The sequence below is a fragment of the Gracilinanus agilis genome, chromosome 3 (assembly GCF_016433145.1).
Source record: "Gracilinanus agilis isolate LMUSP501 chromosome 3, AgileGrace, whole genome shotgun sequence".
Taxonomy (NCBI): Eukaryota; Metazoa; Chordata; class Mammalia; order Didelphimorphia; family Didelphidae; genus Gracilinanus; species Gracilinanus agilis.
This window is the reverse complement of record NC_058132.1, coordinates 85,470,083-85,486,521: the sequence shown is the minus strand read 5'-3', so window position 1 is coordinate 85,486,521 and position 16,439 is coordinate 85,470,083. Positions and strand designations below refer to the sequence as shown.

Genomic DNA, 16,439 nt, shown 5'->3' with positions numbered 1-16,439 from the left:
TCATGTCCCGTAAGCCTGTAGTAGCAATTATGAACTTACCCAAGCAGCAGCCAGGACTACAGAAAGTTTGCTACATTATGAAAGATAGAAAAGGTACTAGATTTTAGCAGCAAATGGCAAATGGGAAAAAGTATTCCCTGGTCTGATTTTACCTTTTCTTTCAAGGATACAGGAGCCAAGATGGTAGCCAAAGTGAAGTGCTTGATAGAATGTGGGATGGGGAAGACTTGCCTCTGACATATGTCAAATAGCCACAACCTCAAACCTCAAACAAATTCAAGTCCTCTTGTCTTGGCTCAGAATCTCCTTAATCCTATTGGGATTGGTTGGTATCTTTGACATTGTGCTCAATTGGCACTATTTTGGTTAGCTTTTTGCTTCTTTGGCACTGTGCAATGGCTTTTTTATGTTCCCTTCTCCTGGAATCAGACAGAATCATTAAGCAAAGTCCCATAACTCTTAAACAATGAATGGCAGGTTTACATAGTCTAAAGCTTTTGGGTATGCATTGATATTAGGACTAATGGACATTTTAAACTTACCCTAGTGCAAAATCAAAAAAACCTTAGTACTGGTAACATATGCTTCAAATCCAAAAAAAATTGAGAGAAAAAATAAAACTCAAATACTATATTGCACATACAAGAAAAAAATGTTTTAAAAACAAAAAATATATAGCTTATAATTAGTGACACACTGTGTCAGCCAAGGAGAGGTAGAATACAAAGGTTCCTCACCAAAAATGAGATCCATTTCCTTTTTAACTTGGCCATGATCCACAGTGTGAGTGCAAATGATTTTCACAAAGTAACCGTTTTATAAAACAGTAGTACAGCAGGTAATGCACATTCAAAGAAATACCAAAATTCCCGAAATTCACAATAGCCCATCTAATGACAATAGCAAACAAACACACTATCATATAGGATTCCCATGAGTCTCTATATAGCCACTTGCTGTATGACATTTAAAAAACCTATGAACTCATGGATACTTGTCACAAGTTCTACAGATCTAGCCAATCTTTCAAACTTGGCAAAGATATTTTTAACAAAGTCTAGTTCATTCTGGTGGAAGGGTAGAGCAAGCTAAACAGTTAAAACTATAAAAATCATCCAGAAGCTAGGCTACCTGGGTAATGCTCCCTCTCAAGAACCATCCAAACATAACATGTCCCCTAGGAAAACCTTCCCTCCTAAGGGATGAGATTATAACCCATTTTGAGGTAACTAAGCCTTTTGGAAAACCCTCTACTCCCTGGTATGAGACTGTAACAATGTAAAAGACCTGTCTCCAATATGTCCGATCCATTTATGTGGAGCCAAGGCCTAAATAGTGAAAATCACTTCTGATGTCTCATCCATTACATTTTAAAAAATACAACAGTGCTATTGCACTTCACTTCAGCTACTAAATGGACCCTTACCTCTTGTTACAAAGAACTCAGAGGCAGGCAAAATGATCAGTCAGAGGTATTGATGCTACTAGATATCTAAAAATCATGTTTGAAGACCCCTTAAAATCAATTGAGATATTTATCTCATTAAATTCTCCCAAGGTTGTTTACAACTGTAACCAGTTTGATGGAGTCTATCCGTCATCTATGTCAGTGGTTCCCAAACTTTTTTGGCCTACTGCTCCCTTTCCAGAAAAAATATTACTTAGTGCCCCTGTCACATACTGTCAACACCACCTTTCAGTTATTTATCGCTCCCAAATGCACCTGTGAAGTAAAGGAAAATGAAAAGCTAGAGTAAAGAGGGAGCTAACTCAGCCTCATTTGTGAGAGAAGAGAGACCAAGGGCAGAGTTACACACAACTTATTTACCAAATGTGAGGATAAAATGTGGACAAAGGGAAAAAGATTCTGGGAGATGAAGTCCAAGGGTTCAAGATTTCTAATTACACAGCAACGATCCAAAACTGTCCCAAAGGACTCATGATAAAAAAAATGCCATCTACTTCCAGAGAAAAAGAACTGAATCTGAATCCAAACCAAAGCAATTTTTAAAATTTTCTTAAATTTTTCTATTTGAATTTCCATCCACACAAAGTTTAATATGGAAAAATGTTTCACACAATTGTACATATAAAATTTATATGAGATTGTTTACCATCTCAAGAGGGTTGGTGACTTGAGGGGGAAAGAGGCAGAGAATTCAAGACTCACTATTCTTTGAAAATTTTTGGAAACTGTTTTTACATATAATTGGGTAAACCAAATGTCTAAAAAAAAGAACAAAATGTCTATATCTCCAGATTTTCTGATCTCTTGTTAGAAAAAATAATCTTACAAAAAGTAGCAATAGAATAAGCCTAGGATTTTCTTAACAGGGTTTCCCAAAACTGCATCTTGCTCTTGCTCTTATTTTCCTCTTTCTTGGCTCTTATCAGCAGGATTAGCAAAACCTGTGGAATGAAGACCATACTTCCTTCCTATGTGTTTTTGCCCAATGACTTTGTTCCCTTACCCTTATTGGTATACCCATTTTAATCTTATTACCACTACCATTAACTACTCCTCATCTTTAATTTCATGATTCTTAACAATGGAATATTTACTGGATACTTCCATGTAAAATATAATTTTAAAATGCTAAGTAAAAATCTACTAATTTGAAACTTACACACATAGTGTTAAAACTTCACTCTGAACACAGCAATTATTTAGAACTTAGACCACAACCTATCCATTCCACACCACCAAAGGAATATTTTATTACTGACTTTCACTAGAGTTTCTAGGATGTGATGACAATACAAACATAATTTAGTCAGTTTTAAAATCATTTAAAAAATTCTTTCACAGGGTGGGCAGGTAATGAATCAGTGGATTTGAAGTCAGACTTTTTGGGAATTTGCCTCTGATTTTTTGTCCTTTTTCTCCTTGCCCCAAAACACCAAGAAAAGCCAGTCCCTCATATGCAAATACTGCACCCTCTTATTGAATGCATTGTAGGTTGGCTTACTTCTACCACCCTACTCTTAGTACTCTAGAGGCCCTTAAAATCTCAGTATTCTGTCTTGATTTGCCTTGTACTTGAGTCAATTTAATTTGTTTTATTTTCTTGGCAGTCTAAATTTGGCAAGATGGTCAAACAATAATCTGGAAATAGGGGACCTCAAAACTCTCTGACATCATTCCTCTAGCATCTACTGACTTATAGCTCCATGCCAGTATAAACTGCTATTCTACAACTGACTAATTGCTCCAAGCAGAAAGGTACTGGTCACAGGGTTCTACTATGTCTGATATAATACTACCTTAATGCATGCATGCATGCATGCATGCATGCATATGAGTGTGTGTGTGTATATGTGTGTGTGTATGTGTGTGTGTGTGTGTGTGTGTAAAGATATGTTAGGAATTAAAGTGGGGGGGTTCAAGAATCCTGGTAGTTAGTGGTTCTATAACCCAATTGGGGCACGATTTGAAAGGAGGAAATTTAATATCCCAAGAGACTGAGGGAGAATGAGAGCTTTAATTTACCCCAGAAAGTCAGGCAATACTTAGGGACCTACAAAGCTGCAAGCTGGAAATTAGGCAGCTAAGAAGATAGAAGAATTCACCAGTCAAGGTGGTATCTTTACAAAATTCAAATAAAATACCAAGATAAAATTTAGTGAGTAAAAAGAAACAAGCATAATGACCAGCAACAGGATGTTTTGGATGGCTCTGACCACAGGGGAGGCTCTAGAGGACAGTCTGGTATGTATGTGATAGACCCTCTGATGGTGTTTGTACAGGAGAAACATGGTGTAAACACTGGCCCAGATCTTGACTCCTACACAAACAATTTTAGGAATAGAAATCATGAGTGTATATAAGGAGGAAGTAACAGAAGCAAGAACTGAAACTGAGCAAAAAACAAAATCTTATATCTCTTATATCTTAGAGATGTTTTTGCTTCTCACTGAGGCTTTCATTTACAAAAAAAAAAAAAAAAAACAACTACAATTTTTAAGTAGAATCAGGGGCCAGTAGAGAATATGTAAAGGAAACATGCACTTTGGGACTCTGGCTTTGGCCCACTATCAATCATAGGATTGATGCTGAAAGCTTGGAAGCCACTCAAATGGCAAATGGTACTAAAAAAAGGTCCTGGACCACCCACTGACAGCAAAAGTCAAATTTACATCTTACATCATCCAGGAAACTGTTGAGTTCAAAAGTGGCCATTTCTGAGGAACCTCTTTAGACAGAAGCACAAAGTCATTGGCCAAAGATAGGTAAGTGAGAAGAAAATCTATTGGCCTCAGCATGGCACCACTGAGGAAGGTGATGATATAAAGGCTCAGGAGGAAGGAGTTTCCCTTAGCCCCAAGTGCAGTCAGAAAGGAATATAATCCTCATTACTATGATATTAGGAATTATTTTCTCTTTGTTCCAATGATCAAATAGTCAGTAAAAACTGGAGAGAAAAACAAGAGGTTGATTATCTTCTTTGAAATAAGAGAGTTGTACACAATGTTCTATATAGACCTAATTCTCCAATCCACAAAGTTAATACATTCTGCCTTGCCTGCCATTTGTAATGGTTTTTTTTTTTTTTACCAGAAACTTGTATGTGTCAAGTTCATTTTTGAGTTCAGGTAAGTTAAAGATCCTAGAATCTAGTTTCTTCCCTAGGAAACATTGCCCAGTAATAGATGAACAGAGACTGGATGCAATTGAAGATGATGTTTTATCAGAATCTATAACACTAAGGTTAAGACCTATATCAACTTTCTTCTATAAGTCCCAAGCTTATGCCTTTAAGATGAGATCTGGTCATGAACCAAATCAAATAGTGACCCCCAGTCTGCCACTAAAGGGAGTGGTGGTGAAAGAGGAGAAAGAGACTGATAAGTTATCTATGAAACCCTGAGCATTCTTTATTCATGCCAGTTTCTGTGTCATGCACATTGTATAAAACCTTAGAAGTCTCTGAATTTCCTACAATTAACTTGATTTTCTTCCTGCCTCATCCTGATGATGGAGAATTTTTCTTCTGTTTTGGTATTGAATAATTTGCTTTTCCTCTCATTGCTGCAAACCCTCCAGATACTGAAAGGTTCCAATAGTGAATTCTTTACTTTGCTACCATAGGTTAGAAGATATTGTACATTCTTGATAAATGTGTTGGCTTGGGTGACTTTTATAGATATAGTAGTATAGCTGGTCAAGAGGTGCTAAAAGAAGACTGAAGAATAAATAATGACGGAGAATAAAAATACTCTTTCTTATGACCAAACAGGATTTTTATGCAGACTATTCAATAATAGGAAAAAAGTATAAATGCAATAGGATATAAGAACAATAGACATATAACAAAAGAAGATTCTTTCTTTAATTTATGAATAGTATATATGTGAAACCAAAAGTCAACATTTTATCAAATAGTGCTAAGGTAAAGTTCATATTGTTAAATATCATTTGATAAAATTCTAGAAATATCAGTAAAATAAGAAAAATAAATTGAGTAAGTATAGGGAAAGAAGAAAAAAACCACAACTTTTCACAGATAATAAAGTGGTTTACTAAAGTCAATAAAAATAAGCAATTAATTAAATTAAACCACTAAAGATCGATCTTACAAGTTAAAAATGAATCTGAATCCATATAAATCAAACATTTCTGTATGTTGTCAACAAGGCATAGGCAGAAGAAATATTAAAAAGAAAATCTATTCAAAATAATTACAGACTGCATAAACTATATGGAGGTCTAATTATCAAGACAAGAGGTTCTGTATGAATAGAGTTACAAAGTATTTTTTACACAAATAAAATCAGACCTAAATAATTAGGTAAATAGTAATTCCTTATGGGGAAGCCTAGAAAGATAATAAAAATCACCACAATACCAAAACAAATATGGTTAGGGGCAGCTGGGTAGCTCAGTGGAGTGAGAGTCAGGCCTAGAGACGGGAAGTCCTAGGTTCAAATCCCGCCTCAGCCACTTCCCAGCTGTGTGACCCTGGGCAAGTCACTTGACCCCCATTGCCCACCCTTACCACTCTTCCACCTATAAGTCAATACACAGAAGTTAAGGGTTTAAAATAAAAAAAATTAAAAAAAAACAAATATGGTTATTAGGCACCTTATGAGTCAAACTACAAAAAGATTATTCTATGTAGCTAGAAAAATGCATACATAATTCATCTGGAGGAACAAAAATTCAAAACAAATAATGAAAATACTGAGAAAGAAGGAAGATTAGAAGTAAATAGATATGTTTCTTCTATAAGATTGTTTTTCTGCTTCTGTTGATTTAGAATACTGTCCAATAATATTGCTTTGGGCAAAGAAAGAGAGGATGGTCAGAGGATGTGACATTGAGAAGTAAATGAACAGAATAGTCTAGTGTTTCATAAAACCAAACTCTGACGCATCGTGAGTAAGAATTCAAAATTCATTGAAAACCAGAAAGAAAAAGGAAAAGTAGCATGGTAGAAACTCCCTAAAGACTATTATTCTATACTATAGGTCAAGATAAGATCCAAATGGGTACATGGCTTACATACAAATAATGACATCATAAACACCTTAGAGAAACAAAAAAGAAGCTACTTGTGTGATCTCTGGACAGGGGGAGAATACTTATATTCTTTTAGCTTAAAGCTCTAATCCTGGACTTATAACACAAAGAAACCATTAAAGAGAAAAAAAATACCATGTATTCCCAAATATTTATATGATATATAATTATATAAGTTTGTGATAGCTAAGAAACAATTTGTGTAGTCATTTATGTAAGAGTACACCACATATGATGGGTTATTTATAGTTACAGGATTACCAGAATGCATCTCCTAGAACAGGGGTCAGCAACGTATGGCTCTCGAGCCATATCTGGCTCTTTTTAGGGCCAGATATGGCTCTTTCTGCAGGAGCCATAAAGTCCACTTTTTTTCAGGCGCTGTTACAGGAGCACACACTGTGAGCACTGTACGGCTCTCACGAGATTACATTTTAAAAAATGTGGTGTTTATGGATCTCACAGCCAAAAAGGTTACCGACCCCTGTCCTAGAGCTATGATTATCATGTTGCATATAGGAAATATGATAGTCTACCAGGGAAGTCGTGGTCATCTCATAGAAATTGAACTTTTGTCCCAGGTGCAAATAATTATCAATAATATCTATGAATCAATGAAAATTGCCTTCAGTACATAATAATAGAATTAGTAAAGCTAATCAAGTTGCCACTGTCAGCTGGAAGAGAAACTTTCCTGAGTTCCTCAGGTCATGAGAGTCAAGTGGGGTCACAAACACAGGAAAATTAGAGAAAACTGCATCCAAAAAAGGTGAGAATTTCAGTCTTTAACCTAAGTTATATGTAGTCTCTTGGTTCTCTCTGAAACATCCTAAACCCAGAAGGTTTCTTCCTATGGTTTTCAGTCCTTTAGTTGTCATTGTGACTTCTAATCTAAATATGAATTCCAGGTAACAAATACAAACAATTGACCTCTTGAACCTTTCTCTTCATCAATGATAATGGAGATAATACTATGAGTAAGAGTTGAATCATGAGTTTTTGTGAAGAAAATTCTTTATAAAGTGAAAGCAAGAGGCAAATATTCCAAGCATTTTATTGGAGTTTCAGGGATGGTAAACTTTCTTACTTCCATCTTCCTATATGACACTAGTAATCCAGCATTTCCTACTTTCAGGATCCAGTTCCTCTTCCAGCATTCTCAGACCTTGGAAGATAGTAGAAATATCAACATAGTCTCTTATTCTCATGAGTCAGTCTGTGTCATGGAATTTGCATGGTCCTAACTAGTTGTGCATCCAGGCTAATTAATTCAATTGGCACTTTGACTTTTCTCAGACTCAAAAAACAAACCCTAAATCCAACAGGGATCTTCAATGCACATCTATAGGAGAATTTCCATTTCAAAGCATCTGACAAGAAGTCATCCAATCCTTCAATAAAGACCTTTTTTAAAGCATCCTATTCTACTCTAGGTGAGGTCTAATTTTAAATTTTCTTATATAATGGTAGAGTGTTAATCACCTCTTTGCCTGTCTTGCCTTGGCAAGTTGAAACCATTTTTATTAACCCTTACCTTCTGTGCATTGGTTCCTAGGTGGAAGAGTGGTAAGGGTGGGGAAGCCATTTATTGAAAAAAATTTAATCCAATAATTAGAGCACAAAATTAGCATGTTAGATGAAATGCTGAGCATATACTCAGGAAAAACTGAGTTCAAATGTAGTCTCAGACACTTATTAGAGGTTTGAACCTAGGAAAATCACTTAATTTCAGTTTGCTAGTTTCCTCAAATGATAAATGAGGAAAATAATAGCATATAACTCCCAGTGTTGTTATGAGGATCAAATGAAATAATAATTGTACAGCACTTAGCACAGTACTTGCCATATAGTAAGTTTTGTAAAACATTAATTATTATTATTAGAAATGAATGTGTTTATGGTCTACTTACTTGCTTGAATCAAAACCATATATTAGAGATTGGGTTATCTAGGCAGTTTTCAGAAGTATTTAAAGCTATCAATAGTTATATGAATGAATGATCTAAATCACTAATAATTAGAGAAATGTGAATTAAAACAACTCCAAGTTATCACTCACATCTATTAGATTAGTTAACATGATAGAAAATAAAAATGACAAATGTTGGAGAAGAATATGAAAAAATAGGCACAATATTGAACTTTTGGCAGAGTTGTGAAATGGTCTAATCATTCTGGAGAACAATTTGGAACTATACCCAAAACTGTACTTCCAAAATATAGACTTTTGTATGCCACTTTATTTAGCAATGCCAGTCCTAGATCTATAACCCAAAGAAATAAAACAAAAAGGAAAAGGACAAATCTCTACAAAAATATTTATAGCAGCTTCATTTGTGATGGCAAAAATTTGGAAACTGAAGGGTTGGCCATGCTAAACAAGTTATGATATATGAATGCAAAGGAATACTGTTGTGCTATTAGAAACAAACAAGCACACAATTTCAGAAAACCTGGGATGGTTAATATGAAATAATGCAAACCGAAGTGAGCAGAACCAGGATAACTATACACAGAAAGAGCAATATTGTAAAGCTAATTGACTGTGAAAACTTAGCTCTTCTGATCTATACTCTAATATGTCAATCTTAAAAAAAAACAAAGAACCACCAAAGTAGTTAGAAAGAACAAGTCTTTAATCAAGATAAAGAGGACAATACTCTAAGGGCCACCACACAGTCATGCACATAATACCTAACAGACACAAGCTCTGGGACTCTGGGAACACTATATCCAGGAAAATGCACCTTGAAGGGGATTTTCCAATGGACTGAAGAACTCAAGGTCTTATATACACTCTGGGGAATGAAGGAAAGGAAACACACACTGCCTGATTACAAAGAGGCTTGAGGCTGAGGTATCTGGGAGTGGCCCAAGAGAGGCTAAGAAGACAAAAAGGGTACTTAAGGTTTGAATATTACTTTCACACCTCTTCAGGGTGTTTAATGGATTCTTAATGGTCCATTTTTCAGTCTAAGACAAAGGTCAGTCTGGGAGTTCTCTGAAGGCAAATTCTCAAGGGACAATTGTATATTTGGGAGTTTCATAAAATAAAGTCATCAGATCTATATCGAACACATTTCCAAAGGACTCATGATATAAAATGCTGTCTGCCTTCAGACTGAGAACCAATGAACGCTGAGTATGCATTGCAGTATATTTTTTCACTTAATTTTTTTCTTGCTTTATTTTTTGCAACATGCCTTGATAGGCTTGGGAAGCCAACTGAGTATAAGAGCTGATAAAAACAGCAACACCTACTGAATGACAGGAAAACCCCCAACTGGTAACCTCTGTTAAATGCAGGAAGACCCACAACTAGTAACATCTGTGGAATGGAAGCATTTGTTGAATAAACTCCCCCACCCTCCCCCAGTTCCTGGAACTATATAAAGCTGGCTAAGCCTCTCATTCCCTGTTCAATTTGCCTTGGAGGCTGTGGGACCAAGCTCAAGCTTGCAAAAAAGCAGAGTACCTCTTGCTCTTACATTATCTGGTGTGCCTCCTGATTTGGGAAATCAGAACCAGGCTGAACAGCCTAATATAGAAATTTATTTTGAATGACTTAAAAAGAGAGAGAGAGAAAAAGGATTTAAAGATACTTTCTAGCTGTGTGACCCTGGGCAAGTCACTTAACCTTAGTTACTTTACTCTTACCATTCTTCTGCCCTGGAACCCATACTTAGTATTGATTCTAAGACAGAAGGTAAGGGGGAGTGGTAAAGGGGCAGAGGGGAGGCAGAGTTATCTTTCTGAACACTTTTTTAAAAAGAGAAGCTCTTTCAGAATTGGTGGGATGAAGAGATTTGAGCATCTAGATTTGAGAGGTATGAGCAAGCATTGATCAAAAGGAGGACTGTAATATATAGAGAAGGGAAATATTGAGAAAAATTCTTGACCTAATAGTACTTATGGAAAAGAGTATTGTCAACTTTGAAAAACACAGAAACACTAAAGTACTCAGAAAGAACAAGTCTTTAATCAGGACAAGAGATAGTGCTCAAGATCCTGAGGCCACACAGAGTTAAGCTCTTAATACCACACAGAGTCAAAGCTCTAGGACTCTGGAACAGTGGCTTTGGAAAAACACATGACCAAAGATGATTTCCCAAAGAGTAAAAGAACTTGGGGTCTTATGTACCTTTTGGGGAATATAGGGCAGAAAACACATACTGACTGGTCACAAGCAGGCCTGGGAAAAAAGCTATAACTAGAGGCTGTGGTACCAGGGAGTGGCTTAGGATACAATGAGAGAAACTTCTAAGACAAAAAGGGTGATTGGAGTTTGACTTAACAGATGCTTGGTGGTCCATCCCTTCAATCTAAGACAAAGTCAGTCTGGGACTTCCCTTAAGGCAAATTCCCAAGGGATAGGGGCAAATTTGGGGGCTCCAAAAATACGATTGACAGTATATAGGCTGAATGGAATTATGAGAAAAAGGTCAGCTCTTGTCCAACTTGCATGTCTATCCACAGATACTATATGTACTCAAAATTAATTTTCATTAATTAGTCAAGCACTGTTAAAATCTCTTATTTTTCTTTGTGTGTTTTCCTCTCCATCCATCCATGTCCAACAATATATATACTCACATATGTATACATAAACACACATATATTTACACAAACACACACATATACATACACAGGTTAGGCAAAGAACCTAACCTTTGTCTAGGGCAGTGATGGGCAAACTAGGGCCATGCCCACTGGCCTGATGCAGCCCCCTCAAATGTTCTATCTGGCCAGTGGCCAGTGGGATATTATTCCTAATCTGACGAATACAATGAGTAGGATACAATACAATGAAATTTAGAAAGAGTTGCCTTAGAAACAATCTGACAGATGAACATTTCCTTTCCTTTGGCCCCCTCTTTAAAAAGTTTGCCCATCACTGGTCTAGGGGTTAGAAATTTTTTCTAACGGATGTCTCAGAATAATTGTGACAACTCAGAACATAACATTCCACTTAAAATAATCTCCCTAAACCCAAAATGGGAAAAAAAATAAGGGAGACCTTAGCGACCAGTATATTGCCCTGAAAGTTAAAACAAGTGAATTAATGTAACAAGGTGTTATATTTATATCTTTAACCTACATTTTCTCCTTTATAGCTTTTCCCCTTTATTCCTATTAATGCTGACTTCTGGGGCTAAGAAAGAAATGTAATATGTCCTTTATTAATAAACTTTTGAATGCTTAAAGTCACCTATCATATTCTCCTTTCTCCCATCTTGTGGAGTATCCAGTTTCTGTGGTTAAACCTCACCATTTCCTTCTATTTTTCCTCATATGACTTTTTTTCAATGTACTTCATTGGGATACTGGAAAGAGGAATTGGATTTGGAACCAGGAATTCTGGGTTAAAAGCATCTTTATGCCCCTTAGAATCATCTCTTTGATCTTATGTAATTCATTTTCTATCCATGGGCCTCAGTTTATTCTTTGCCAAATTAGAGGCTTAGACTAGTTGACCAATAATGTATCTTCTGTTTCTAATTCCACATGACTTAAATATTTTTATTGATACCACCTTTTTTTACCTTGCATTTATATCTGAGTATAGAATTCTGCCTATCCTTTGTATTGTATCATCCATTATAATCAAGAATTTTTAAAGGATTAGTTAATGGGAACAGTTCAGTAAGACCAACCCAGACCCTGACCAATACTGACCATACCTTGAAAGGTAAGCTTTCTTCAAGCAAGGAAGAGGCAAAAATAAATAGCAACCTAGCAAGGGAATATCTGATATGAATGTGTAAGAGGGAGCAGAGAGTGGTGACTAGGGAAGAAATTTTGAGCTAGTTAATCTAAAATTCAAAATTATAGGGATTCTTTTTGTATTCACATGACAGAAGATTATCATGCCTTTCCCCTTAGAAATTGCAAATTGCATCCTTTGAACAGGGGATATAAATTGTTTGGGCTTCTCAATGGAGTTGCCTAGGTATCAGCTGTGCATTTGGCTACCCAGTGCTGGTCAGTCCATGGTAAAGGGATAAGATGAAGGATAGTCAGCTAGTTTGGGGTATAAGTGGATCCATTCTCTCAAAATGAGTTTTTACTTAGATAATCCAAGTATGTATGTATTTTTATGCACACTTGGATTTGATATTTGTTGTTCAGTTGTTCTCAGTAGTGTGACTCCTTGTGACTCCATTTGGGGTTTTCTTAACAAAGATGCTATAGTGATTTGCCATTTCCTTTTCCAGCTCATTTTACAGACAAGGAAACTGAAGGAAACAGGGATAAGTGATTTGCCCTAAGTCACATACCTATTGGAAAAGATGAGTATTCCTGACTCCAAGACCCCTTTCTCTAGGCACTATACCACCTACTTTCCCAGATTTGATATTAGAGAGGACAAAAAAAGATCCCAAAGGGCAAAGAACTGTCTCAAAAGGTGGTGGGATCCTCTTCCCTGGAATCTTTAGAGAATTCCAAGAAGAGCCTGGATGATCACTATTCCTATTTCAGATTGCTTTTTTATATGGGTTGGATCAGATGACCAATGGTAAGCTCTCCAGATCCTAAATTTGTAACTATGTTGCAGTACCTCCTCAGGCAAAGTAGATAGAATAATTCCCTGATGCATGATCTTGCTGATTTCTATACAAATGAAGTGAGACCTTACACCTGTCTGAGGATAAAAGACATTTGACACTAATAAAAAAAGAGAGAGAAATTGAGTTTGAAAGACAGGTAGAGACGAGGTACAAACTTTTGACTGGAAAACATGTTTCCTGGAACCACAGTATAACTTCCTCTTCAACATGTCCTTTGAATTCTAGCACCAACAACTGGAAACACTGCTAAGAGCACATTTCTTAGGTGATAATTCTCATTTTGATTGGGCTGACACTATATATCTCTCCTGATCAAAGAGATCATTTGCTTTTTTTTTTTTTTTGTGGGCACTATGTCATGAACTACAGAACTTTTCCAAATTCTCTTTTACTATTTAGTTAGATTAATATGTTTCTTGTTATTTTTATATAACTTAAACCTAGTGGGAAAGAGAGGAGCTGGCTGAGAATAAGTTAAATGTTACTCTCCCCTTTAAAGCTATCAGGGAAACTGAATTTTATTCTGAACCCCTAAAAGAAAATTTTATACCTCTAGAATTCAAGTATTTGAAATGTAATAGATATCATTATAGCCTAGACCCCTCTTAGCTGAGAAGTAGTTTTTGCCTACCCACAGACCTCTTATGATTACATCAAAGATGAAATGAGAGATTGTCTTGGACAGAGGTTGAGTTAGAGCACAGAGCACACATGTACACACACACACACACACACAAGACATACATACATATATCTATCTATTTTTAATAGTATCTGAGGACCAGCTATTTTTAGTCTCAGTTTCTCTCTCTATAGGTGTGTATATGTATAAATATGTTTATGAATATGAGTATTTGTATACCTGCATATATGTGTGTATGTATATATGTATGGATATGTGTGTATATGTATGCATGTGTATATAAAATAAGAAATCATTAATGACCTTAGGAAAGATGTTTAAGTTGAGAAGTGAGCTCAGTTTATATAACAAAAGGCATTGGGTATTTTGATGTGCCACTGAATAATTAATTTAGTTATTATTGTCATTGTTATAATATTTACTTATTCTAATGATGAATGATTAGTATTAATTCAATTTTATAGTCTATCTGACATTTTGTATCACTCCTGACTAAGAAGCTTATTTGTTCTTTTGCATACTATATCAAGAACTATATAATTTCTCCAAATTAAGTTTTAATATTTAGTTGAATACGTTGTGTGCTATGTTTTGTGTAGCCAAAACGTAGTGGGAGAGAGAGGGGTTTGCTAAGAATAAGAATAACAGAATAAGTGGTTACCCTTTCCTTTAGTGTGACCAGGAAAACTGAGTTTTATTTTGAATCCCTAAAAGAAATACTTACACTTCTAGATTAAAAGTATTTGAAATGTAATAGACATTATTTTGGATGTGGGAAGTGGCTTTTGCCTACCCACAGCCCTCCCACTATAGGAGACTTTAAAATGATTTTCCTACTTTGTGTTTCCCTTCTCTAATCTATCATGTACTTGATTTTCAGTCATAGTCACAAAGCACAAATCCAGCCATATTCCAGTCATGCTCAAAAAGATCTAATCAGTGGGTATCTATTGTTGATTGGCTAAAATGCTAATTTCTCATCCTGACATATAAGTATTTCAAAATCTAGCTTTAGCACACCTCTCCAGCATTACAAGCCTGGGAGTTGTTGGCCTACATCAATTCCACTCATCTCCAACTGTACTAAGCATTACTTCTTTTCAGCCACTCTACTTTTCGGCCAAAATAACCTACTGAAGTAATTAATACAGATTCAGTTAATTAGAATTGACTCTTTAACAGGCAAAGGGACTCATACAGTAGTTATAAAGTTATATTGGGTTGCAAGAACTTGGAAGGATAGGGATCTTATGAAACAGGGACCCCACAAAAAACATTCTGAGAATTACACCATTTCAGTATTGAAACAGATATCAGAGTTCCTTTATTTCAGACTAGTCCCAGAATACATTCTCATAGTCTTTAAGGGAGGCCCCAAGATCACATTATCTCAAAAAGAAGATATGACCTAATATGAGCTAAAATCACCTAATAATCTGGATGTTATAGAATAAGGATATCTGAGAGAGGTCTTCCTTCTTATTGAAATATTCCCAGGCAGTGTGAGATAACAAATAACTAACTAATTTCATAAAATTCAATATAAAGATGGAGGCTTTATTTTCTCCCAAATAGTCAAGCAGTACTTAGACACTTGTGAATCATTGAAGATCAGCACAAAGGGGCTACAAGCTGGAAAGCAGGCAGCCAGGAAGGTAGAAACATTCAATAGCCAGTGGTTCGTCTTTGCAAATTGCACATATACTGTCAATACAGAATTGAGTGAATAAAAGTATACAAATATGCTAACCAGCATCAGGATAGATTGGGTTGCCCTGGCCTCAAGAGAGGATCTAGAGAAGAGATTGTGACTGTGAATATACTGGACCCTTTGGCGGTGTCTGTACAAGACAAGTACCATGGAACTGCTGGCCCAGATCATAATTATTAGACATGTGACATCAGGTAGGGAAATTATGGATGCAGATATTAAGGTAGTAAATGAAGGATTAAGTGATGCTGAGCAAAAACCAAAATCCTGTATCTTAGTAATGTTTTTATAACCTTTTGGGCCTTTCATATAGACAAGAATAGACCCATTTGTCCCCAAATGGAGAACCCAACAAAAAAGGCAAAAGGAGAAAGCATATTTTTGAACTCTGGTTTTGATTTTTGCCCATTTGGAGTTACCAGAACTGATAGTGAGGGCCTGGAAGCCACTGAGGAGGGAAGTGGTGCACAGAGAAAGTCCCCGGGCTACTCGGTGAAGGTAAAAGACAAGTTTACATCCTACATCATCCAGGAAATTATTGAGCCCAAAAGCAGCCATTGTCTGAGGGATCCCCTTGGAGAGAAGCACCAAGTTATTGACAAAGGCCAGATGGATAAGAATCATGTCTATTGTCCTCAGCCTGGGACCAGCAAAGAAGGTGATGACGTAAAGGCCCAAGAGGAAGGAATTCCCCAAGACTCCGACTAGAGTCTGAGAGAAGAAGATAATTTTTAGTGCTATATTATGAGCAATCATTTGTTAGATGTCTAAAGGAGATAAAACAGCAACTGGAAACTGTGGAACCTGATGGGAAAAATAGAAAGCGTTGATCAAATCTTCTAGGTGTCTCAGTAGATTGAGCACTGGGTTTGGAGCCAAGAAGAACTGAATTCAATTCCTACCTCAGGTTAGGTGCAAGACTTTAGGTAAATCATGTAGTTTTTGCCTACATTTCATCATCTGAGAAATGGATATAATAATAATGTCCACCTGTCA

At 36.1% G+C, this 16,439-nt stretch overlaps 1 protein-coding gene and 1 pseudogene across 1 annotated transcript; both read right to left on the bottom strand.

The window, feature by feature from the left end:
* Positions 1 to 3,510: 3,510 nt before the first annotated feature.
* On the bottom strand, positions 3,511 to 4,354 carry LOC123241081 (annotated as a pseudogene).
* A 10,915-nt stretch (positions 4,355 to 15,269) lies between these two features.
* On the bottom strand, positions 15,270 to 16,199 carry LOC123243297 (vomeronasal type-1 receptor 1-like). Its single transcript, XM_044671529.1, has one exon. It carries the CDS (start codon positions 16,197 to 16,199, stop codon positions 15,270 to 15,272), a length of 930 nt encoding a protein of 309 aa, XP_044527464.1.
* Positions 16,200 to 16,439: the final 240 nt, after the last annotated feature.